This window comes from Meleagris gallopavo, chromosome 14 (assembly GCF_905368555.1).
Source record: "Meleagris gallopavo chromosome 14, MGAL_WU_HG_1.1, whole genome shotgun sequence".
Classification (NCBI taxonomy): Eukaryota; Metazoa; Chordata; class Aves; order Galliformes; family Phasianidae; genus Meleagris; species Meleagris gallopavo.
In genome coordinates this window covers 10,535,955-10,560,952 of record NC_139417.1, presented here as the reverse complement: position 1 = coordinate 10,560,952, position 24,998 = coordinate 10,535,955, and the positions used below count along the sequence as shown (strand labels likewise).

The 24,998-nt window shown below is 42.2% G+C and overlaps 2 protein-coding genes across 6 annotated transcripts in view; one reads left to right on the top strand and one right to left on the bottom strand.

Annotated features, from left to right (window-relative positions):
• Positions 1–14,100, bottom strand: part of LOC100541214 (netrin-4) — a 46,206-nt gene extending 32,106 nt beyond the window's left edge. Inside the window, exons 1-2 of the mRNA XM_031555575.2 lie at positions 12,763–14,100; positions 6,373–6,914 (exon numbers count right to left, since the gene is read on the bottom strand). Of these exons, the coding sequence (XP_031411435.2) occupies positions 6,373–6,914; positions 12,763–12,829 (609 nt within the window). The 5' untranslated portion in view covers positions 12,830–14,100. The remainder of the gene's footprint in view (positions 1–6,372; positions 6,915–12,762) is intronic.
• Positions 1–24,998, top strand: part of UROC1 (urocanate hydratase 1) — a 69,556-nt gene that overhangs the window by 19,132 nt on the left and 25,426 nt on the right. The window contains exons 2-7 of one of the 5 annotated variants that reach the window (XM_085235921.1): positions 529–850; positions 1,702–1,777; positions 3,280–3,349; positions 5,146–5,214; positions 21,671–21,801; positions 24,670–24,763. In XM_085235921.1, coding sequence (XP_085092047.1) covers positions 21,770–21,801; positions 24,670–24,763 — 126 coding nt within the window. In that variant the 5' untranslated portion in view covers positions 529–850; positions 1,702–1,777; positions 3,280–3,349; positions 5,146–5,214; positions 21,671–21,769. Of the gene's footprint in view, positions 1–528; positions 851–1,701; positions 1,778–3,279; positions 3,350–5,145; positions 5,215–16,190; positions 16,472–21,670; positions 21,802–24,669; positions 24,764–24,998 lie in introns of those variants that run through there. The other 4 variants (XM_010718550.4, XM_010718552.4, XM_019620132.3 and 1 more) reach the window with 4 other exon arrangements.

The window sequence follows — 24,998 nt, the reverse complement described above, 5'->3', positions numbered from 1 at the left end:
GACTATGACAGTGATACGTGAGTAACAACAGAGCTAACAGTAAGTGCTCATTAGCCAGGAGTTCAAAAGTTACAACAATGGATTTCTAAGATATGTAGATGTAGACAAGAATTTTTTTTCACAGTTGAGACTTAAAAAAAAGTCATGGCTACTTCACTGAGCTTCTATGAAACAGGATGAAAAGAAAAAATGGTTTGATATCTGCTGCCTATTATGTCAGGAAATGTAGAAGTAATGCTCAGAATGCTGCTGTGCCTTCCTGGCTGGTTTGTAAGGTGCCAAATGTCTCTGCAATGGCTCATTAAAACCAGGTCAGGGCAGGACACTTGGTGCCCTCCTGAATTCACTTGCACGGATGGGAATCCTGGACTGGTCTCACGTCAGTTCAAATTCCCTTCAGACACAACTATTTGAGCCCCTTAATTCTTCCTCCAGGGAAGCAGGGCCTGGCAGTGCTATCTGTTTGTTTACACTGCTGGTGTTAACTGCTTCCTCTCAACTTGTCTCTGCATTTTATCTCCTCTACAGTTCAAGTTAAACGAAATGCTGAACAGACGGCCCTAGTCATAACAACCGGGCACTTACTTTCAGGACTGACTAATCCCTCCTGGAATCTTTTCCGGCTGAAAGTCAGAAAAACATCATGCAACTTTAACGGACAGCCCTGATGACAGACAGTTCACTGCAATGCAGGACCCCATCCTGGTGTATCAGCTACCAGGAATTCAACCTTATGAGGCATTGAGCACCTTTCTTTTTAGTGACCCACCGCTGTATGAGAACAGACTTTAAGAAGTCACTGAAGCCTTAGTGGTGACCTCTTGAATTATTGATGTTGCCACTTAATGAGGTATGTGTCGGAGGGGAGGGGGATCCTTCTTTGTTTATCAAAAGGTTTGGCATGAATACAGTAAAGGAAAAGCCTGAGAAAAGACAGCAAAAATTGTAGATGGTTGGAACAGGATCACATACATTCCACTTAGAGCCCTGGCCTGGTTTGGTGTCTGTGTGCAGGTGGTTCCCCTCTACAGTAATTGTTCTCAGAGAGGTTCTGTGAGTGGAAAAAGGCAGCAGAGATCTACAATATCCATATAGAGGCAAAGACCTTTCACAGGGTTGGCTGTGGCTTCTAACAGCTTGGTGGCTTTTGAAGCAGATAGAACTGCGTCCCATCACACCATGTCTTCATCTGATACTCACAGAGTGTGTTTAGAAGAGTGACTAAAGTCTTTTAACTACAAAGCAAGTCCACTCATCTTTGATAAAAGACACTGCTGGGGACTTCTGTCCCTAAAGAGGTCACCACAGGCTACAAAATGGAGAATGAACAGGTCTTCTGCACAAGGCACATTTAACATGTTGCCATAGAAACCAGTTACCTAATTCAGCCGTACACAATTCTTCCAGCCCCCCAGTGAATTCCAGTAATGGGTTTATTATATCACACTTCATTGGTGTCATCTGTCACACAGACATAAATGGATCAGCCTTTGATTTAAAACTACCCTCCACTAGCCAGACCCAATAGTAGAAGTGACTTCTTTTGGATTTTCTGGTTAAAAGCAGGTCAGTGTCAGTGTTATACCCAGCTTTGCATGCTAATGTCTTCCTTTCATGCATACATCATTGCCAATGGAAGAGAACATTTGTTTTCATTTCCTGATATTTCAGTTTATTAAAAACGTGCTCTTAATTTCTCAGATCCTTGACTGCACATGCTGTCAGGATGCAGGTTGAAATATTTTGGTCCCTATTTCCCCCAGCTGCTGTTTGAACTGTAAGTCACACTAACGACTCATACAATGTTGTGGTCATTTCTCCTTTTGTTTGGGCCAGAGATTTGATTTGTGTTAGCTGACCTGAAGGTTCGTTTTAGGCTTCAACCTCATCTGTTACCCAGAGAAACTAGAGGCTCCACTGTGCTACCTCAACACACCACCTTCTTGGAAGGAAAGACTCCGTAACATGCTTATTGGGTTATGATAAGCAAATGGGACAGACAAAAGGCCTTGATTTTTAAAACTAGTTTGACTGCTGTACCCCTAATTAACTTGACCTATCAAGGTGTGATTGCAACCCTTTACATGATGGTTGGAGCCGGCTGTCAGAGTAGCTGGCCCTGATTCAGCTACAACTTGGAGACAAAGATGAAAAATGTATTAGAACTGGCAAAGGCCTATGGAGACGCAGGTTTTTGGCATGCTCAGTAAAAACAAGGACTTCTAGTGAAGAGTGGCAAGACACCAATGTATCATGCTCAAGTGGCTTGCAGACTAAGACCAATGAAAGAAAATGCTTGCAGTGATCTGAACATGCTTTGTAGTTTTTTTCTTTCCTTGCTGCAATTCAAAACATACTATATACAGTATTACAAACGATTAAGGAAGCATGTCTAGTACTTCTCCTAGTTAATGGCAGGGCTGCTAAGCTGAACTGGTGGAGTTTAAATGAATGGGTGTCAGGCCCACTATTCACTTTCAGATTTCAGCGTTATATGACTTTGGATGATTATCTTACCCGTATTAAAATGATCTATGAAATACATAACATTGTTGAGGGTGTGTGCAAACATAACTAATGGACAATGATGAACAACCTAGAGAAGTAGAAGGTCCTTATTAATATCTAATGGCAACAATGAATGAGGAAGGAATAGTTGGTCAAAACTGAGTTTGAAAACTGGATCTCTGGAAGCAGAGCAGGAAGTTTGTGAGACCACCATAACCAATGAGCTAATAGTGTGGGTTTCGTTGTGGCTGAGAAACAAATACTCAGATTGATATCCTGTGAATTCAACTAATGGAGATTCTTATTGGAAGAGATAGACCAGATGAAACACATGTTTTGTAGGCAACTGGTAGAGAATAAATTGCACTGACTCCAAGATCTGAAAGTATCAATAGATTTAAGGTTTTATTTTGCCAGAAGAATTAAAATGAGGAGATCCAAGACCTGAGATTCTAGCTGCAAAAGTCCAGGAGCAAGGAATATAATAAATGTTAGAATAAATGAAAACTGCAAAAGGGACATTAAAAAGTCATCCCCTTGCACTTGTACAGCATTTGTTCCCCAAAGTATGACACCGTCTGTCTCAGCTATGGCTCATGTGAGATGGAGATGTGTGACCCTGACAAAAGGTGAAAGATAAAAGGATAATTTACAAGAGATGGCAATGCAGCTTAATTTAATGATGCACTGTGGGTTTTTGTGACATTGAAACATCACCCACCTCAATGTATTTTGCTTCCATTCTAACCTCCTTTTCTGTTATGCCCCCAGCCTCTCTCAGTGATCCTGAAAGATCCTGAAGTGCTGATTCAGGGACACACATCTCAATTTATAGATGCATGTAAGTTACTGCCTTCTCTGCTTCTCTGCTTCTACCTACATTCTCAGTTCTGGAAGCCAACTGGCCAGAAGTCTTTCCCATGATATGTCTCCTATAGGTTTTGAACTTAAGTGTTAGTAAGCTATCCCCTTTGTCGATTCCTTTTGTGCCCTGTTAAAAAGGAATTTGCATCGCTTTTATAAGTGACTAGAACGGTGGCCAAGAAAAACCTGACTGTTATGCAGTAGAAATGACTTTGACTTCCTCAGTAGAGAAGACTGACATTTATCTCAGGGCATTAATTAACATTTAAGTTGAAAACAATTTTGATCATTTCAGAAGTGTCAACTTGTGATGTGAGCTCCTCAGTTCTTCAAGGCTTATCCAACATCAGTAACTGGATAGGTCAGAGCAACAGTAAAAGAAGCAGAGAACACCACATAAAGTACTGGTGGGGATTCAGCTTCAGTCCACCTCAGTTGAGAGTCAGTGCTCGAGGGGATGGGCTGGTGATATCTGTGAGATCTTTATAATAAGTTGTAAAATTGGAGTTCTGAGATTCATAGGCAAAGCTCCCTTGAGACTTGTAGTAAGAGTAGCAGTGTCATTCAGGCAAATCTGATCAGGTATAATTTTAAATAACTAGACTCTGTCTTCTTATACTTTCATTCACAAAAGAACTTGCTGCATCATACTGTTTACCTGAAAAGTCTAGTGCTCTTACACCTTTTCCACAGCAGTATTTCATGGATGGGTTAAGAGGTCTCTGTAAAGTCTATCCAGAGCCTTAGAATCCATTTGGATTTGTTTGCTGTGAAACAGTATTTGTCTTGCTGTCCAGATGTTTGCGTGCTGCTTTGAAACTTCAACTCTCCATCCCATGGAGGAAGTGACCTCTGCAGGTATTCAATTCCTGTAACAATTCATTAAAGCATTTGGGAACCCTGCAGAGGTATGGCCTGTACATTTATGAACATTCTTACTGTTACTATTGTTTTCTAACATCTACCACTACAGCACAGATTGATTAAGTGTGCATGTATTCATTTCAGTGTGGTTGCTGCCTGAGTTGAAAGAATCATTTTGACACCTGTAATCACAAAGGCTTGTGTTGGATGAATGTTTTATTATTTGATTTTCTGCCAACCAACTCTCAGATTTGTTTTAGCAGCAACACATGGTCTTAATGATATTCCCCAAGGTTAAGCAAGCATGAAAACCAACATAGTGTAGGGCAACAAGGAGATACTGTATATAGAAGGAAGAGTTGTTTTTTGTATAAGGCCAAACCATTTGTCTCAAACACTGGATTCTACCCTTTATTCCACCAGAATTGTGTTGTTCCACCACAAACCACTTCACCTTTCTGTGCTAGTCTTTCATCATCTGTGAAATGACAACAGGACCCTTAATGTATGCTGAAAATCTTTAAATAGATCCTGAAAATACTTCCAGATTTTCAATTGGAAGGCACAAAAGAGTAAAAAATCCTAATAGCTGCGTAGATTCTATATTGACGTGGCAAACTGTAATCTCCCAACAGGAGACATTTGGATATATTTGACTTAAATGTATTCTAACAACTGACTAGCAGAATTACTACTCCGGGAACAAGACAGTAGTTATATGATTTGCTCCAGATTTCTAATACACAGAGATGTTTTCCAGCTTTGCTGCACAAATATTAACTCCGTGTCTCCTTACTGTTGTTTTTTCTGTCTCAGTAAGTACACTAATTTTTCTTCTGAAGACTATTGGAATTGTTGAGCTTAATTTGCAGTGTACTATTAATGCCAAACCTGTGTGATCATTTCCAGACACGGAAACCAAAAGGACTGTGACTTCTCTAGGGAAGAGAAAAGGAAGCGAAAGGATTCCAGTCTCTGGTGAGGTTATAGGAATGTCTCATAATCTCTAGGTGTGCTTTTCTATCTCCTCTAAAAAAAGATACCAATCATACTTACCTTCCTTCCCATCTACATTGTTTTGAGATTAATGAATTAAAAGGGTTGTAATTAAACTAAGTATCTGATTGTAGCAGAAATGCTAAGTCAGGGCCTGAACAAGAGATCGAGCACGTGGTGGGAAGAGAGGGCCAACCCAGGGGAGCTCAGGTGCATGCAATGCCATGCAATACCCCTGAGTGATTGGAATGATGGAATTGGGATCCAGCCCTTCCCAGACCTCATTTAAGGGTTGGCAGTGGAGGCAAGGGTATCTTGCTAGAGGTCCTTGTTTACTTGAGGCTCTTCTAAGGGTAAGCAGATTATTATTATTTTTCCCTTTGTTTCTGTGTCTATGACTGCTGCATTTGGGTTTTTTCTCGCTTGCTGCAGCCTAGGACTTTCCTACCCTTCTACTGTGTGTGCTTTTCATTGTATTATAGCATTACACTGATAACATCAGTAATGTTTTTCTTGGGAATGTCTCAGAACAATTGTATACTTATTTTAGAGGAAAGCCCTCTGCTTATTTAATTAGAGTATTCATACCAAGGGAGGACCCTTTCCTCCAGTTCACTAGTGAAGCCTGGTTACTCAGTCCCACTTCCTGTCTTATTTCTGAGGTTTATAGGTAGGTACAATGTGAGATGATACCCTTAGCAGGAATGGTTGCATTAAATGTATGGAGAAATACATATTTGAACCATCTGGGGCCTTTTGTATAGAAAAAAGCATTTAAAAAAACAAAAAAAAACAACAAAAAAAAAAGAGCTTAGAGGGTGATGTTCATGTCACCCTAAAAGTGATAAACAGAAAATTAGGTTCTACCAATGTAGAATTTTACTTCAGTTATTATAAGCTGCATTGTAAAAATAAGCAATGTTAATTCTATCCTCTGCAACACTCATAAAAGAAATGTAAGTATTTTCACTGATGTTGTTTCTCTTTCTTTCCCTTTATTTCCTTAAGATGAAGCTTTTGAGGAGTGCCCACCTTTCTCAGCTTACATGCGTGGTATCTCTCTGAGCACATGCTTTCCAACTTTCACCAGTCTTGAGCTGCTTGACATTAAGCTTTGTCCAAACCCCAGTTATTGCTTACCTCTCCTCTGGTACAGGGTACTGCATCTGAATATCTGGAAGTGCACATGGAGCCTTCCTCAGTGAGGTCATCCTGGAGCCCAAAAGTCGCAGTACAGTTGACGGAGAAATATTTGTAGGGCCTCCACGTCTGCCCATAGTCCTGGGACCTTTCCAACACCATTGCAGCTGGGCGAGGTGACTTGAACACAGCAATGACGTGCGTTAGGTAGAACTCCGTTTCAAAGTCCAGCCTAATTTCTTCCCTGTGCACCCCTTGGGCAGACTGCCACCAGGATATTGGGTTTGCAAAGAAATCATCGGTCATGTCAGCAGGGAGGTGGGAGTTATCAGGCTGGTTGGCATTGCACTTGGTGCAGCGAGGCTGCCCGCAGCCATGGGAGGCTGGGTGAAGGATGCTTTGGTCTGGGTAGGAGCAGTATAGCTCTGTGCTGTTCTGCCCGCACGTGGTGAGAGTGCTGGGTGTCCTCCCTGTGGCGAGGTTTCCCACCGGAGGGTTGCAGGAACGGCCACTGCAGCGGAAGGCTCGTAGCCTCACCGGATCTGAGAGACAGACAAAGGAAACAATGCTAAGCAGAATTTCTCAAATAGTTCTCAAGCTGTAAAACAGGTGACTGTGCAAAGGTTTGAGTCCTTGTGTGAGGATGGACATCCGAGAGGACTTCTCAGGAGAGCTACTTCATCCTTTCATATGAAGTCTGGGGGGAGTTTCTCTATACATCTAGGCCTTGTTTTTGATGCCTGACTTGGAAATGAAGGTATTTAGGGAATACATTTACCCACAAGCACTTGAAAGTCCTTGATAGCTGTTGAAAATGCAGTTGCGTTAGTTAAACATAACTTAATAGACTATCTTTTGTTTTCTTACTCTCACTCTAGTACAGCTGTTTATTTGAGGACTGACTCTATGCAAAGCATTTATTTTCACTGTAATCAGAAAGGAAAACTGAATTGTATTCTGCATTATAGATACATTAAAAAAGAGATGATTCCTCCCCAGAAAAATTACAGACACTATTTATGCAGGCAAACCATGAAGAAAGCACTTCTCTCTATAGTTATGTCTTACTGACCTAACTTTGAGAGGTGCTGAGTTTCTCGCGCTCCTACTGAGATCAGGTGAAGCTGCAAATGCTTGGCAGAGTTGAAAAAAAAGTCTCTCTTTTGTTTAAACACCTTGACACGGAGATAGGTGAATGTATCCTATTTGCCAAATTGGCAAATACTGGCAAGAAAAGTTTTGGTATTTCCAATGTATGCATTTACTTATTTCTAAATTATGAAAGGGCGGAGATGCTGTTTGGATATTAGTGTTTTGTGACACCAGGTTTGCAGGTCAGCCCCAAAACATTATTACCAAACTGGAGAAAACTGCATATGTAATGATATAGTGTTCTCCTTGAAACTTACCTGCCTAGAATGAGTTAAAGTCTGACCTTGCAAGGTCATAAATCTAATTCAAGAGGTTGCAAATCAGATGACTCAGTGTATGTCCCACAGGAAATGATCCTTCCAGTGAAACATAGAATGACCATAAACATGGGCTAATGTAAGAGCAGTTCAAAAGTCAGCTATTAGTTCAAGATTCTAGCTGAAATTTTAAAATCCCTACTCAATTTATAGTTGGTCTTTCCCAAGGCAAAATAGAATTTCAAGTCTGGTTAGGCAAAAGAAAATGCTTTTTGATTCAGTCTTACGAAAATTACTCAAATTGTGAATGTATGTGGGTGAAACAGGTCTTATTATTTCCCAGAAGATTGTCTAAGGTGACAAAATGCATCCAGCCTGCACGGTGTTGTTTCTGAATTGCTTATGTTCTCAGTTCCTCAGTGACAGTTCTGCACAGGCAAGAAGAGCAAGGGATGAACATTATTCTGGAAAACATCTTGTGTACTAAGGACTGCAGCCTTCCAGTACTTAAAAGGATCTCTTCAGACTAACACCACTGCCAGCACAGAGATGAATTTTTATGGGAAAGGGCTTTCAGAAGTCAGCTTGTAAGAAAAGAGATGATGTTGATTCTATCAGTTCTGCTCTTTGCTCCTCATCTTCAACTGAGCAGTTGGTTCTTAGCACTACTGGAGATCCTCCACTGCGCCCTCACATCATCCTGGCTGCTTGGTGACCATTTCAGTTATTTTTTCTTTCTGATTGTAAACTTCTTATTCTATTTGAGGCTAGTAGAGGTTCAGAGATTGTTATTTGTAGAGTAGCTTGCAATTTCTCTGAGTATTTCCTTACACAAGAAAGGTCTTAGGTTTCCCACAAACTATATTTAGAGCTTTCTTCTTTTTGCAGAACAATCAACACTCCAAATCCTTCTGCTCTGAAAAGTAAATGTCACTGGGTCATGCAGAGTTCCTAAAATAAAGGTAAAACCATCTTACAGGTCAGCAAAAATATAATGACCTGCAACTGCAATGCCTCAAGAAGGTCTTTGTAAGTGGCACTTAGACTAGGTAAGGTGGGGGTGTCTGACTTGTTCATGTCTAAGCTCTGCTAAAAATTACTGGGAATAAGAAAAGCACAGCAATTTCTGTGTTTAAAGTAAATTGGAGAGTGAGTGATTTAGTTCAGTGCAGTGGTAAGGTATCGTCTTTGCATCCAGAGAATTTTAGTGGGACCAGTCTTATAGCTGTGTTTTGAACAAGCATTAGCTCTGGAATAGTCTGGACAAGAGGTCTAGATTGCTTAGTTTTGACAAGCAGTGGACTCATGTTACAAACATTATTGGGTTATAGACTACAATAACTAAAAGGAAGTCCATCTTTGCTGACGCATCACACTATGGATGCTTTCTCAGAGCAAATGGTACGCTGGAGTTGTAACTATAAGAAGTTGCGTCAGGGAAGCTTTGCAGACAACAATGTGAGAAAGCAAAAAAGAATGGCTGCTTTTTCTATTTCCTATAAATGGACAATCAGTCTTGTATTTTTTTCAGCTGAGTCTGGAAAAGAAGGAAGAATGTGGTTGTATTTCTGAACAACAGTCACAAGAAGGCTTATCTGCACTGCCCGTTAATGCAGCCACATCCATAAACAGTTCCTGTTCAAACTGCTATGTCATTAGAAAAATGGGAGAAGAGCATCATGCAAATTAGCAGAAGTGAGTTTGAGAGAAGGAGAGATGTTGGACAGCAAAATCTGCAGTCGATTAAAAGCTTTGCATTCAAAGAAATCAATTGGCAGAACATTGCTTGGCTACAAGGATATTGCAGTCTTTCCATCACTCACTGATTCTGTGGAAACAACATGAAACTTTGGAATTTGGACAGGGATGGGGACGCTGCAGAAAAGAAACAGCAGCCAGGCAAAATGAGCAACTTACCCCAAGAGGGCTCGCTGAGTAATTCTTAAACACTTAACAGTTTGATTGTGTGTGGGTGCTGCATGTTATTGAAGTTGAATAGCTTTTTCTCCATGTTGGGCAGCTTGGCTCCATAAATGATATCATTAGTTTGTCTCTTTCTACTCTTCTTGGGCTCCATGGCAGAGTGGCAGGCCAGAGGCACCAGGCACGTGTTGTAAGAATGGTGTTATCTGATGAGTAAGAATGGTGTTATCTGATGAGTAAGGAACCCTTCATTTCAGGGAAGGTCACACTAGTGGTGTGACTGGGGCACCATTTCAAACAGGTCTCTTACTTTGGAGCCTTGTAACCTTATGGATATTGATTAAAAACATGTTCAATTGTTTTTTAGATAGTTGATTTTTTTTTTTTTTTAACCCTCTGTTGGATATCCAACAGGAGAAAGGTCATATGGCATCTGAGTCAAAACCTGATGACAGGGCTGGAAAGGTGCCTAATATTCTCTGAGTCATTTGAAGTGGGATTCTTATTCCTTTTCCATATACAGAAGTCAGGGTTGTGTGTGTTTGAGTCACTTACAGTGGGACAGGAGAGCAACTTTCACAGACCCAAATAGAATGTGGCATCTTCTGTTGATAGAGCAGCATTTTCAGCATCCATGTCCAACCTAGATTTCACTTGTTCTGCATCTGGTTAACTTCTTAATAAGAAATTTTTAAGAAGTGTTCTAAAGCTAACCACCCTAGAGACATGAGTTGCTCAAGTTGTTTTTTTTTTTTTTTTTTTTTTTAATCTAACCTCAGTTCTCAATGCTGGTGACAAGGGAATTGTTATAACCCTTTGGTTTGTCTGAGGCCAACATGCAGTGAGTTGGCAAGCTGCCATGCAGGAGTTTCCAGGTTGTTACAGAGTTCATGTGAGGTCAGTAAAGCCCTCCACCTGCATCAAGCCTCTGTGACTCCTCCAGCCTAACTACCTGTTTCCATTGTACTTAAACATCTCAGGATCCAATCTTGACAACTGCACACAGAAGGCAGCCATGGCTCTGCCCATAAATACTGTACCCCATGCATCCTCACACAACTGCCCAGCAATGTGTTTCGCTTCTGACCAGGACGGACCAACTATAGTGCTGAAAAGGGAACTGACTGCATAGAGCAATGAAATATATCAAAGACATACTTCTCTGTACACCTGTCTGCTCAGGAAAAGGCTGCATATGTTTCACATGGATGGGCTAAATGCTGTCAGAGACAGCCTTAATCTCAGCAGTGCTGACGAAGCCTCTGCTAGGACCTGTTAAGACTGAAGGTTAATTCAGGATTTTTATCTTGCTTTTTTTAAAAACAACAACAACAACAACAAAACAAAAACAAAACAAAAAAGAAACACCAACAACAAATAGATAGAATTAAGAAAAGAATTGAAAACCAACAAGTAGCCCTTGTCCTTTCATGAGCTGGTGGTTTGTGCAACCTTTTGACCACGCAATGTATATTTATTTAAAGTGACTGTGAATCCTTAATGTCATCACCTTGATATCGAATTATTTTGCCATTAATCTGTGTCCTAACACCATTATTCTGAGACTGTTTAGCTCCATGCAGAATGCATCCACTCCCCTTAAACTCACTTTCCAAGCAGTCAGCTGTGGGCTGCATTTCCTCACAGATTCATTTTCACTTTGTGACTTGGATGCAGAGCAAGTTCAGCTTGGCTTATAACAAGCTGCTTTCTACAACAGCATCAGCAAGTTTCCAAGATGTCTCGTAGCCCTCCTGTGCTATGTGCCACTATATGTATCTTATAGGGAAAGTCCCAGCCTGGGAAACTAATGAATGCCCAGGGTAAGTCATAAGAGCACAGAGGTACCACATCCTCCCTCCGATCATTCCCTGCAGTGTTGCGATAGCTGAACTTTTTCCCAAGTGAGTCACAGGAGGATCTGGCAGGATTATAAATTTATGAGCTGTTTTCAGTTTTTACAAAAATAACTCTTGCACTTATGGAAACCTGATGTCAGTGTCATCAACAAGGTTCTAACAATGCCATAGCCTGAGCTGAAATCACCTGGTGTGCCTTTGGCTTTCAGGAACCTGCATGACATCTGAACTCTTCAGTCACTTTAAAATCACCACGAGGAGTTTTGTACCTGTCCCAGTACTCGGAGTGCACAGATGGAATTTAAACCACCAAGATTCTTTGCCTTACAGAGTTCCCAAACCACTATCCCACTGGGATGTCACCAAGGTCATATTGTTTTATCAATGCTTGCTTATATTTTTTCATCTGACCTGCACAGTTCTTTCCCTTTAACCTTAAGGATGTGTTAATCATAGGAAGAAGAAAACAATCCAATGCTTTGCTTTCTTTCCCGTAAGGAATTAGTCTCTACCATAATCCAGTTATTTGTAGAACCCTATGTAAATGCCAGTACTGCTATACCATTCCTATATGTGCTCATTTGTACACCCACATATACACACACAACTTACTTCTCTTTCTGCCCTAGTTCATTTTTTTTTTCTCTGCTCATTTAATCCTATCCACTGCATGTTAACTATCAAAGCAGGGAGTACCCTGAATGAATGGGTTGTCTTGGATTAATGGTAATTCAGTGTCTCTGACTTTTAATGATGCAAAATGAAGTTAACAATAAAAACTCAGATTCCTTCAGTGGTGCTGTCCAAGGATCTTGTCATTTTATTCTTGTCCTGCCAGGGACAGCAGTGTTTCTTCCTCAAAACAAATATTCAGCATATCTCAATCCATCCACCTCTTTAATTTTTCTTCTATCACAAGAATAATACTTTTAAAAATTATTTTGAGAATATATGGAACGTACTTCCTATTGTAAGTCTTTGGGATGAGGCTGAGCTATAAAGCAGCATATTGCAGGGAGTAAGAAGCATTTGTATACATTCACTAGCCCAGATTCCTTGCAAAATTCAATCTAAATAATGATTTAGACATAAAAAAAAAGAATTATCATGCTTCACAGATTTGATTTCTATTCCCTTTCTGCTTGCCCAGCTTAGGATAAATTGTTTCACGAATGGCAACATTGATTTATTTGACTTACCTGCTTCTCCATAGCCAGAAATAAAACATTCCAAGAACACAATCAGCATGATGCCTTTATGCTGCATGGCTGTCAGTAAAATATCTGTCCTCGGTGAAGCAAAAATAGCTGCAGTAATCTACAGGTTTGGTGCTTGCATGGCTTTCGCGTGTTGTCTTTCTTTCCTTCTGCTCACCTTCCCCTCAGTGTAGGGGTCAAGGCTGCTGTCTCATTCTTCTTGTTTTCCTTTTGGATCTGAAGGCTTTTCTTCTTCTTTTTTTCCCTCTCAGGGCTCAGATGCCTTCTGGGTGTCACCCGTACATCGCTTCCAATAAATAAATAAATAACGGGGAGTTTCGGTGCTTTCACCCGCTCCACGCAGCGGGCCGGGGCCGCTCACATCCCCGCTGCAGCGCCGGGGATGCACCATGGGGAGCTGATGCTGCGCAGGAAGAGCTCCGATCGCTCCGGGCTTTTGCGGCTCTTTGAATGCTATTTCGAAACTTTCAGTTCTGCTCCTGGCTTTGCCGGAGCCTCCCCTACTCCTCACCCCTCCCGCTGTCAGTTGGGGTGCCGATAGGGTCCGACCCCTGCTTTGTTAGCGGCTCTGCCCCGTGCCTTCTTTCCCTTTGCTCTCTGCAGCAGAAGGTTGTAAGAAGTGAGTTGTTGGTTGTTTTGTTGTTGTTGGTTGGTTGGTTTTTTTTTTCCCTTCGCTAAGCGATGATGAGAAGCAAGTGCTTCCTTGGCTCTTCTCTCTTTTTATTTTGCTTTGCTTTATTTTAGTTTATTTCCGCTGTCACGGAAGCCGCTACTCCCCCGGCTGCCAGGGATTTGCTTCACACAGCGAAGCGTGCGGAGGGGCTGAGGGGAAAACCCGATCTCGAGGGCGGCTCTCCGGGATCGCGGGACCCCCCCGGCCGTGCCCGCTGTGGTGCCCAGGGGAGAGGGGAGCGAAGGGGCCGGAGGGCAGTCCTGGGGGCTCGGGGTCCTTCCCTCCCTCCCAGGGTCGGGGAGTTGTTCAAGTTTTCCCTCTGCCTCCCTTTCAGCCTCTAAAGCTCATCTCTAGCTCCTAACGGGGCAGTTCTCTGGTCCTGTCTGGCTGCAAAGGGGATTACTGTAACATGTGATCGTCCTTTTCTTTATATGTGCTTTTTTTTTTTTTTTTTTTTTTTTTTTTTTTTTAAAGGGTGGAGGAGGAGAATGGATCGGTTCCGCACCTCCTCGCCGGTGTTGGGCTGCTCCTCGCTGCGCTCAGACGCACGCGTTGTTCTACAGCCGCATCTCCTCCTCCTCCTTCTCCTCCAGGAGCCGGGCTGTGCGTGTCCGTGTCCGTGTGTGTGTCCGTGCGTCCGTGCGGGGCGGGGGCAGCCTCTCAGCCCGCCCCGGCCGCTCCTGCTGTCCCTTGTCCCTGCAGCACCCTCTGCCCGCCCGCCCTGCACATGACAGCCGCCCTGCAGCGGGCGCTGCCCGGCACCCCATAGCCGTACCCCAGAAGGGCGCGGGGACAAACGAGGTGGCTTTAGGATTTTTAATTGCTCGGGCACTCACGTCGAGTTTCTTTCCATCAACGCAGATAGGAGCTGGGACAAGTCAGGCAGTGAGGGGAATTGTGATTTTCTGCGGTGTCTGCCCTGGTACCTCTAGAACATCTGCCTGCCTTTGGCAGCATCGATCCTGATCCTGAATCCTAGCCTCGGATTTTGTTGGAGTTGGTAATTCCCAACGGAAAGCTCCCAGAGAGCCTCCAACACTGGGGTTTAAAGTACTCTAGTTCTGATGCTGCACCCTATAAATAATGTTAATTCAGGCAGTGAGCCCTTCCCACAGCTCCTCCAGCTTCCTTCTCTCTTTCTGTGGTGGGTGCCCCATCCCTGGAGGCATTCAAGGTCAGGCTGGATGGGGCTCCCAGCACCTGATAGAGCTGTAGGTGTTCATCACAAGGGAGATGGACTAGATGACCTTTAAAGGTCCCTTCCAACTCAAACGATTCCATGATCCTATGATTCTTCAGCTTGTAAAGCGGTGTAATAACATCAACTTCTGCTTGGTGTCACAGAGTGAAGCTCAGTGGGAATAGTCAAAGTTATTCTTCTGCCCGTGTGTGCATAGAATCAGACCTTGGAGGGAATTGCAGAGTGTGGGTCATAGAAAAAAGAATAAGGAAAGGTTTATGTAAGGCATGGTTATTTATTGAAGTATCGAAGTAGATCTTTCTGTATTGAAGTAGATTTTTCTGACTTTACCCTTATCTTCCAATTTTTATGTTCTTGAATAAAGAAATCAAATAGAAAATGCTGAGATAGGAAGGAGAATTTCCCCTTCCTTTTTGTCTTTGCCTTTTGTTTGAAAACAGTAACAATAACATATAATCACAAAGCACAATTCTCTGCCATACATGACAGTGTATCCTTCAGAAGGTTTGAGTCTGCTGTGTGCTCAGCTCCCCTGGGACGTTCTGAGTTCTTTCAACTCCAACATCTTCAGTGGGAACTGGGGATGCACAGTGTGTCCTAAAGCTAAAGCCAACGTGATATTAATGAGCTGTCATTTAATAACCATGCTTTGTTCTCTTTGCTTGTCAATTCCTGCCTTTGTGGGAAAGCACAGCTTTTTTTTTTTTTTTTTTTTTATTTCCATAGTTTAGGTGTATTATGTAATGATTACTAACTGAAATGTTTCTCCCAGATAATTTCATCAGACTTAAACTATGGCACTTGAGGAAAATTCGCTGGCCATGATTGTAGTTCTGTGGATGTAATAATAAAGGTCAAGAAGCTCCTGTGTAATTTGTACAGCAGCTGAAAACAGTGGGAAGTCAAAGTGAAGCATATTCATTTACTTCTGATGTCTGGATGGCAACACCATAAGGCTGTTCAGCTCTTGTTGACTGTGGCCTATAAAAGTGCTTTAAAACTGAAAGCTTTCATTCCTCTTCCCTATTATTGCCTGTCTTGAGAAAACTAGTACAACAACTTAATACTACTGAAATCCAGGCATGCCTGTGGGCTAAGAGGAGCTAACATCTAAGGGGAAATGTTACTGTGATCCTTGACATCTGCTGTTGTCCAGGGGATGGACACCTGGACTGCACTGAGAACAGCCCATACCCAGGGTGCTCAAATAGAGACTGTCCATCTTTTGTGCATGAACAGTGGCATGAATGATGGTTAGTTGCAGTTGGTACCTCAGCTATAGAAATGTGAAAACGCAATCCCTGTGATCTCAGGCAAGGTTTGTGCTGCAGAGCATGACTCCCCGTGGGAATTGGATGATTGGGGAAAGTGACCAACTGCTCTCATGGTTCAGTACAGCTCCTGCTGCAAAGCACCCAGAGAAGAAACTGCAAAACTGTGAATCATTCATTTTGGGGGTGGACAGAAGGGCCAATGGCACGGCACAGATAGGGTAGGTGTGTCATCTGCACTGCCTGCCCTCTGTGCTCCACAGGCATTTCCAAAGCCAGAGGACGGGCTGTCATCTGTAGATTCCCCAGAGCAGGGTACATCTCAATTGCTGTGCATCTTGCTTGCCTGCAGCCCTTGTTCTTCTCTCCTCACGCCTCTCCACTTTGCCTCTCCTTTCCTCCTGTATTTCCTTAGCAGCCATGATTAGCCTGAAGGAAATCTGTCGTGGCCTTCCTTTAAACCCTTTGCCTGAAAACAGAGGTCGGAGGAAAGGAATACCCCATGCACCTGTGAGAACCCCTAATCTTACTGCTCAGGAGAAAAAGGTAATGTGGGGTTTCACGAGGCTCACTTCTCTTCCTTTCAGATAAATGCAATGGGGAGCAGCATCAAATGCTTTTCTGATCATGGGCAAATGTATTTCCTTTGTGTTATAACTTCAGCAATGGGACGAAATACTGGAAAATCTTCTGCTCTCTTTCTTTCTGTCTTTCTCCCTGAGCTGATTGATACGAATATCTGCTGCACAACAGCTAGCATGACTTTAAATGGCTGAAGGGGCCTTAACTTCAGTGCTGTCAGTCCAGCATTGTTTTTTAGGAATTTATGAAGGCTGTTGCAAAAACACTGTGTATTTATGGGAGTGAACGCTAACCCCTCCAATACAGTAAACATGAAATGTGGCAAATTGACATCTTGGTACAAGTAACTTATCTACATGTTTGCATAACGACCCAGAGATGATTTATTTGAACCAGTAGTCTGAAACATCCTGGAATTGAGACAAGTTTATAAGGAATTGAGTTAATTATTTGTCTTACGTTGTGTAATTCTTTTCCAGTCTCTTTTTGTTTAAATAGTTTATGTACACACTAAAGCAATCATTGCAGTATTTCATGTTGGAAATTTAAAAAAAATATCTGCAGCAGAAAAAATCGGTCAGTGGGTAGAAATCCTTAGGAACTGTGTTGAGGAGAGGATGAGGTGGGTTCCTTAGCTTGAAAGCCTGTGCTTCATCACATGTCATAGCTGAGAGTGTGATTTTCTGGTCAGAACACAGAAGTTCCTCACCCACACCGAGCTGCATGCAACTTTCTTGTCTTTGTGGGAGTTCCCCCTGGCATTAGCTCTGAAATTGTTTCGAAGCCCGTTTCCAGAAGCAGAGGAGAGCCCATTATCTGGGTAGGGAGAGGAACAGCTGTGAAATATCCGGAGAGGATTTACCTCCAATGTCAGGAGCATTTGTGGTGGGGGCATTTCAGTCTGTGCCTGGGACAGCTCAGACAGATGTGGCTTGTGAGCATGCAGGAAGGGGCTGTGGAGGTGGATGTGAAGATAAAGGAATGGAGAGTGAACTTCACTGCATGGCAACAGATTGCCAAACATCCCCATTTTGTCCCCTGCCTTTGCTCAATCAATTTTCCCCATGAGGAGTACACTGCACCAAAGGAAATCCATACTGCAGGACAGGAGATGGTATTTCTCTCAGAGCAATGCCAGACCTTACTGTCGACCTGAAGAAACGCTGGTAATGACAAAGCCCTCACTGCCTATATGGAAACTGGGATTGAATGCCCCCACAGCATTGCAAGGAGACAGCGGTAGGCTGCTTTTCTGGACCCAGCCTATTGTCTTACATTCCTCCCTCAGCTCTCCTTCTTATCTACCACATGTGATAAAAGGTCATACTGGCTCAGTTTTTTATTAGCCTGTTAAAAATTTAAAAGCTTCCTTTCTGATTTACTTTACTCTTAATCCTCCACCTTCAACTCTTAACAGGGTTAGAGGCTCAGCTGGTATTTATTTTATATCTGAAAGGCTGAATCTCCTTTTTAAGAAGTGTTTCGTGCTTAGGACAGGTTGTCTGTCTACAAGGTGGTTTTAAAGTCTTGAGACAGGCTTCCAGATCTTGTTGGCAGTGTGTAATACTGAGCACATTGTGAGGCTTGTCTTCACTCATAACACTGTGTTCATTTTCTAATCGAGGCGCTCATGAAAGCTTTGACAGAAATGAAGTTAATATTGACAGAAATGAAGTTAATAATGCTCTGCTAATTTCCTCAGACTAGGGATCTGTCCCTCTGTCCACATGCCTTCATTCCAATTTTACCCTTTTTTCACAATAATAATCCTTAGCACTGCTCTTTTTTTACTTTCTTGGGCTTCCTTTTTTGGCTACAGAGGAACTCCTTTAAGCGAGATTTATACATTTCTGCATGTTTTGGGGTTTGCCAAAGAGATATACAATGCTTTCTATCATATCAACTTTAATCTCTTTGGATAAATCAAGCCATTTCTCAGAACTGATTTTTGTTTATGTTTCCTGAGTCGTCTTTCTTCTGCATTCTTTGCCTGAGGCCTGTAGAAGCCACTTCTCTCTTTCCCCCTATAGCTCAGGAAATCCCAGTTTTCTGTTTCTCAGCCTCTGTATCTTTATGTAAATACACTGCAAGGAAAACAGCCCTTAAATATTATGAGTGGTGCGTCCTTTGCAGAACAAGGACGCTGCATTCTTGGAACTTGCTGACATTCTATTAAAGCTGGTGCAACCTGGGAAGAATGCACACTTCTCAGTGTTGCAAGGAATCAGAAAAATGCCTATCCATGGGCCCCAGCCTGTAGGCTGACTTGGCCTTGGGCCTGTCTTGCCTTTACTGGCTTGCCTGGTGATCTCTGAGCCATATCTCATCCTGGTAACCATCACCTGATCCTAACTTGCTTTCCTGGCCTCACCCCAGGCTTGGACATCACCCTGATGAGCTGATTTTTTAGGTGTTGAGCAGATAGATGCCAATCAGACTGCTGGCTGAGGAAGCTACGAACAGGAACACCTACAGATGAAATACCCACAGTCTAATATCAGAGGGGAATGTGTCAGCTATGAGTACAATTAATCTTAAAGATCACAATAGCGTTTCATACGGTGCTTTAATGAAACTTAAGGAATAATGGCCAAGTGTTGCCTTTCCTTGAAAGCTTGATGATCAGTCTGTTTGAATTTGCTCCTTAAGTGCCTTTCTCAGGTTATTCAGTTTGATTCAGTAATGAATATGCAAAATTCTCCTTGATGCATATGCCAACTGCCTTTTCATGAAGCAGTCAAGCTCTATCTAAGCAATTTTAAGAGACCCAGTGCTGCTATTGAGAGGCTCCTTCAGGATCTGTTATTTAAATTCTTCTAATTTCAAGGCTACATTTCTTCATGGCTAATTTACAGCCATTTATTCCTCTTTCCAGCATTTCCCTGAAGCTGCTTCCTACTTTGACACTTATCCTGCAGTAAGACAGCAATCAAATGTCACCTTTGTTCTGTTAAGCTAAACAAGGCACAGTCTTAGTCCTCTTTTATAAGATCAGCTCTCTATTGTCTGAGCAACCCAGGAGCCCTTCTCACCCCTCGTGTAACATTGAAGTTCATGTTTCATTAATGTTTGCATCATCAAAATTCAGGTCTGTGCTCACATGGAACACTAATAGGACAGGGGCTCAGTCTAAGTGTATTTATTTGAAAATCCAGACAGTTTTTGCCTGCTTGTGTTTTTAGAGCAAAGAAAAATGCTATTTTTCCTTCAGTTTCATTGTAACTCAAATAACAGATATACTGATCAGAGATTAGGTGAGCCTTGCCAGAATGGAAGCAAAACACTTTCATCCTGATAGTTCTCCATAGCCAAAAGGCCAAATGTAGAAGCACCTTTTTTCCCTTTTCAGCATATCGCTGCTTTCCTTTTTGTTACAAGAGATGTAACTGATTTTATTCTCACTTCAGGAATTTCTTAGAATTAGAAACCTCTATGAAGGCTGCTTGCCTCTGAGGTACTGACTTTCAAAGTCCCCTTGTATTTTGTCTGTGTGGATATAGCTGGGATTTTTGTGTTTAATACAGTTTTGAAAAATGACTACTTACCTAGCTGGAGAAGAATAAGGCTGTATATCAAAAGGGAATTTGCATTTGCTTGTCTTTTAGACAGGTCTTCCTCCTTGTCATTTTCTGTGTGGAATGGCAAAGCTCATTTGCAGGGATTGCTGATGTGAAAGGGTCTGTGTGCCTGTTTGGCAGCAAATACGCCAACAAAAACATCTTTTAGTATGGACTGTTTTTAGATTCCGAGATACTGTGCTATGTTGGCTGAAAGGTGTGAGAGACCAGCAAGCTCAAATGGTGAAGGGACTGTACAACTGTAGCCCTAAGAGTCAGAGTATAGTCACGCTGAATAAGGTTTTTCACTGAGCTGAACAAAAGACTTTGTAGCCCTTTCCAGGAATTCTTATCAGGGTCTTTTTCCTCCCAGAAGAGCAGAGTGAAATACCCAGACTGGATGGTTCTATGTGCCTTTGTTCTGGATACCTGTTTGCTGTGCTGCAGGCCGCCCCTTCATTTCTTGCAGTGAATATTTCACAGAATCACAGAATCGTAGGGTTTGGAAGGGGACCTTCAGAGATCATCGAGTCCAACCCCCCTTCCAAAGCAGGTTCCCTACACCAGGCTGCACAAGTAGGTTGGAACTGACAGCAGCAGGTTTCATCCTCAGCCCTCTCAAACGGGGCTTCCCTGGTCATATTGGCTGCTATCAGATTTGTAGCAAATTTGATCCCTTCCCGTCTTATCCACAGCCCTTAAAAGTCAGCCTAATGAAGAGATGAAATGTATGAATCTCTTTCACTAAGAGTCACTTCCATAGTATTGTCATATATCAAGGAACTTATAAGAGTTTTTAGTATCTTCACGTGAAATTGGCATTTTAAAGATTACAAAATATTTGTTATCATTATGATTTTAATCAAATGGAACATAGAATACAGAGACATGACTTAAGAGACTGTTACTAAAAAGAGTGATTTATTATGTTTTTGTTCATCTAAAAGGACACACAGTACTTTGCAAACGATGGATAATATCTTTGAAGGTAATAGGAAGGATGAGCCACTTACTGTCATCTGTGGAATTTAATTCAGCGTCTACTAATCACTGTAGCTAATTTGGAAGTGATGTTTGTGACTTCAGTAAAATAACGTATGCCATCATAGTATGCAGTACATTAGTATGCTGCATGCATAACGAAACTTAACCCAAGAACATCTTCCTCTGTAAGTCACATAATTCAGGGCTAAGGTCCCTTGTTTGAACTGAAGGTACAGTAAGGTCTTTGGAGCCTCTGGGAGTTCAGGATCTCACAATAAGGGTTTCTGAACAGAGCTTTTCTTGATAGTTCAGTGCCCCCTAGCACTGCAAGAGGGGATTCATCCCTATCAGACGTCTGTAGGTTTGTGCATTAATTATCAAATCTCCAAGGTCTTTCCGTGCAGATTTGAGGTGAGTGGGAAGAGGTGGGTTGCATGTGTACATCCACTGAATCTACAAGGAAAGATGGAGATGGGTGGCTCCCCTGGCATGGCCTTTTAAATTAAACCATCCTGGTGGCAGCTGGCATAGGTTTCCAGCTGAGTCTAAAGTTCAGGGCCACCCACTTGCCTCCATTTCTCTTTTATCTTGATTACTGTGTCTTTTTTTTTCCCCCTGACAGCTAGCTTTGCGCAATGCCCTGCGTTATTTCCCACCTGACATACAAAAGAAGCTGGTGCTGGAATTTGCTGAAGAACTCAGGCTGTATGGCCATATCTACATGTACAGGTTCTTCCCAGATATTGAGATGAGGTAAGAAGTGAAGGGTTCATGCTGCAATTGGATGTCCTGTGTGTCTTTAGACAGGAGAGGTATGATTTCCACTGATTGCTAATGTGTGTCGTACTCTTCTGTAAAGCTGCATTCTTCATCCTTCAGCTTTCGTCCTATTTTCTGTCCTCATGAGAGTCTCATGGACTAGCAGGGAAGCAGATTGCACCTTTCTGGATAGGTGCTGGCAGGGCTGGTGCAGTCTTGCTGCTGGGAAGCTCAGCACCACTTAACACAGGGAAGGGACTGAATAAGGTCATGTGTTTGGTAATGCCAGTTGAGATGGCATTACACTGAGATGCCATATGCTCTATCCTATAGCAAATCTTAGAGTTTCCAGGGACCAGTCACTTTTCAAAAATCTCTGATTGCAACCTGAACAGGAAGCCTGCACTAGCCTTGAGATGATGCTAGTTGTCATGAACCAATAAGTAAGATCAGTTGAGTGGATGACTTTGGGATCTGCTGTGAGTGACTGATTATTTGTCATTCTCAGAGAAGACTTCCTGGGCTTGAAAGAGAAGCAGCACATTTTTTTCCATGCTTGGAACCTGTATCTGACCCTGTCTTGTAATAGGCAGTGCCTGTTGATCTCGAAGCATCACTTCATTACACATCTAAGGAGGCTAATGTTTGTGAAGCAGAACAGTTTTGTAAAGGGCTGCCAGGGGCTAGCTTCTTTTTTTAGACTGATTGATTCCTTTTTGCATCCAGCAGGGGCCTGGTTAATGTCTATACAGAAATCGGAATAAGCAAGCAACAAGAAAGCACTCTAATTTCCACAGACATCCATGTTTTTGTGCTGCCCATTATCTGGGGTCAGCTCTTGCAGAAATTAGCTAAGGGGATGACAACTGTAAGAGAATCTGAAAGATACTGCAGAGCTGGACTGCAGAGGACAGTAGTCCTGAATGCAAATGAAGACGCCTTCTGCTCTCAGCTTGAATAAGACAGTCCACCAGCTCGTTTCCATCACTGGCATCAGTGATTCTTGACAGGCTCGAATATTTTCTTTATAGTTTGTGATGATTTTACAGCTCTCCTTTTCCAGCTGACTGTTACAGTCTCAGATTAAGACCTATCTTTTGTTGCCTTAGTCTAGTCTAGTAGTATTTGGTTTTGCTCTGCTTATCCCAGGGAGCTCAGTCCCATTTGGTTCTGTTACCCACAACACCCTTCTCCCCATATAAACACTCTCAGTCCATTCCTGAACATTGGGTTTCTTAAATTCTGAGCAATCTTATGGGGGGAATGACTTCTCTTGATGAAATAGTATCATTCCACATAATTCCTCTTGTTTTATCACCTCAAACTTAGAAAAGCAAAAAACCATTAATAATAATTAAAAAATATATTTTTAAAAGCTCAAAGGCTTTCCCTCTTGTTTTGGCAATGACTGCAAAGCTTTTGTTTCAGTATCCTAATGTAAATAGCTGGGATAAAGTGCATATGATCATGGGAAGAGCCCATAGAATCTATTTATCTTTGCCATTTGCACTCTTTGGCATAATTTCTTCAGTGTAGCTGTCTTCCTTGCATAAAGAAAGCATCTAGCCACTGAAGATCTATGGCCCAGTAAAAGGAAGATTGTTTAAGGAACATGTGTAGCAGAGATGCTAAGTCACGGCTTGAAGCACTCATTGAGCACCTGGTGGGAAGGCAGGGCCAACCCAGTGGGGCTCAGGTGCATGCCATGCCATGCCATGTCCCTGCATGACTGGAAGGGGTGGAACCAGGATCCAGCCCTTCCCAGACCTCATTTAAGAGTTGGCAATGGAGGTAAGGGTATCTCATTGAAGATCCCTGCTTTCTGGAGGCCTTCCAAAGGTAAGCAGATTTTCTTCCTTTGTTTCTTCATCCATGGCTGTTGCATTTGTGCTTGTCCTCGTTTGCTGCAGCCTAGGATTGTGCTAGCCCCACTATTATTGCTTTACTTTCCATTGCATTATAGCATTACAAAATGTCAAATGTTCCTACCTGCCTTCAGGAATTTTCAGCACCTGTGATGGTTTTGTTGCTTACAGAGAAAGAAAGAGCAGAACTCTTGATTATAACTCTTGGTGTTATATCTCAGCAGCCTTGATACAACTGTACTCAGACTTATACAAGCACAGCAAAGGAACCATCCCATGCCTGAAGAGGAAACAAATATATATATACACACATATGTGCATATATGTACATCTATGTACACAATACAGAGCTAAGACTAGAAGTTTTAGGGCAACTTGATAAAGCAAATAGATTATGGAGGAGAATATATGTAAGGCAACTGCAGAAGTTGGTAGTGAATCACATTAGTGATTCAAGTCCTTGTAAGGGTTTCCTATTCCCAACCTCTCAAATTTCTCACTGAAATACAACTTATTCAGTAAAAAGACTCATATTTCCCATAGCTAGGTAAGTTCTGGGGATTTCTTTAGAACTGAATTTTGAGCTAGGTGTTTTCCTTTTTAGATGGGATCTTAAGTTTGTAAGGGCTGGAGAGCCCAAAAGCAACTTCCACTGATGCTGTTTTCCTTGGCCTGGCAATTGGGTTTAAGCATGCCCAAATAATCCAAGTAGAAAAGCAATGAGATCTCACAGCTGCCATATTTATAACCCATTCTGACTACCTGACTCAGCAAATGACAAGCTGAATGTGTTCTTTTTTCTTTGCTTAGTTCTGATTGAAGTTGAAACCTGATGTGCCTCTTAAGGCATCTGCACTTTCTCCTTTTTCCTTTTTCTCTCCTCTTTAATAAAAGATATTAACTCAAAGGAATGTGTTGACGTGTGGGGATACTTCTGTCAGATGTTTATTGTTGTTTCTTTTACATGCGTTCTAAAGTCTGATGAATGCCATTTCAGAGCGTACCCCATAGAAGACTATCCTTGCAAGACCAAATCAGCTGCTGCCATCATGCTGATGATCATGAATAATCTGGATCCCTCGGTGGCTCAGGTAAGCTGCAGTGACAATAAAGGAAGTCAGAGTCGTGAAGCAGAAGCAAATCTGCAAGCTACTTCCTGTAAGTGCTCGCACACAAATTGAAGAATTTGGGTGATTCGACCACTTCTCCTGTGGTTATGTTTTCATTTCTGCGTTTTGGGTCTTTTTTGCTAATATCTATCGCTTACTGTAATGTGTAGTTCTTCATTCTGCACTGTGGGTTTTGGTCCTTAGACCTCTGAGGACT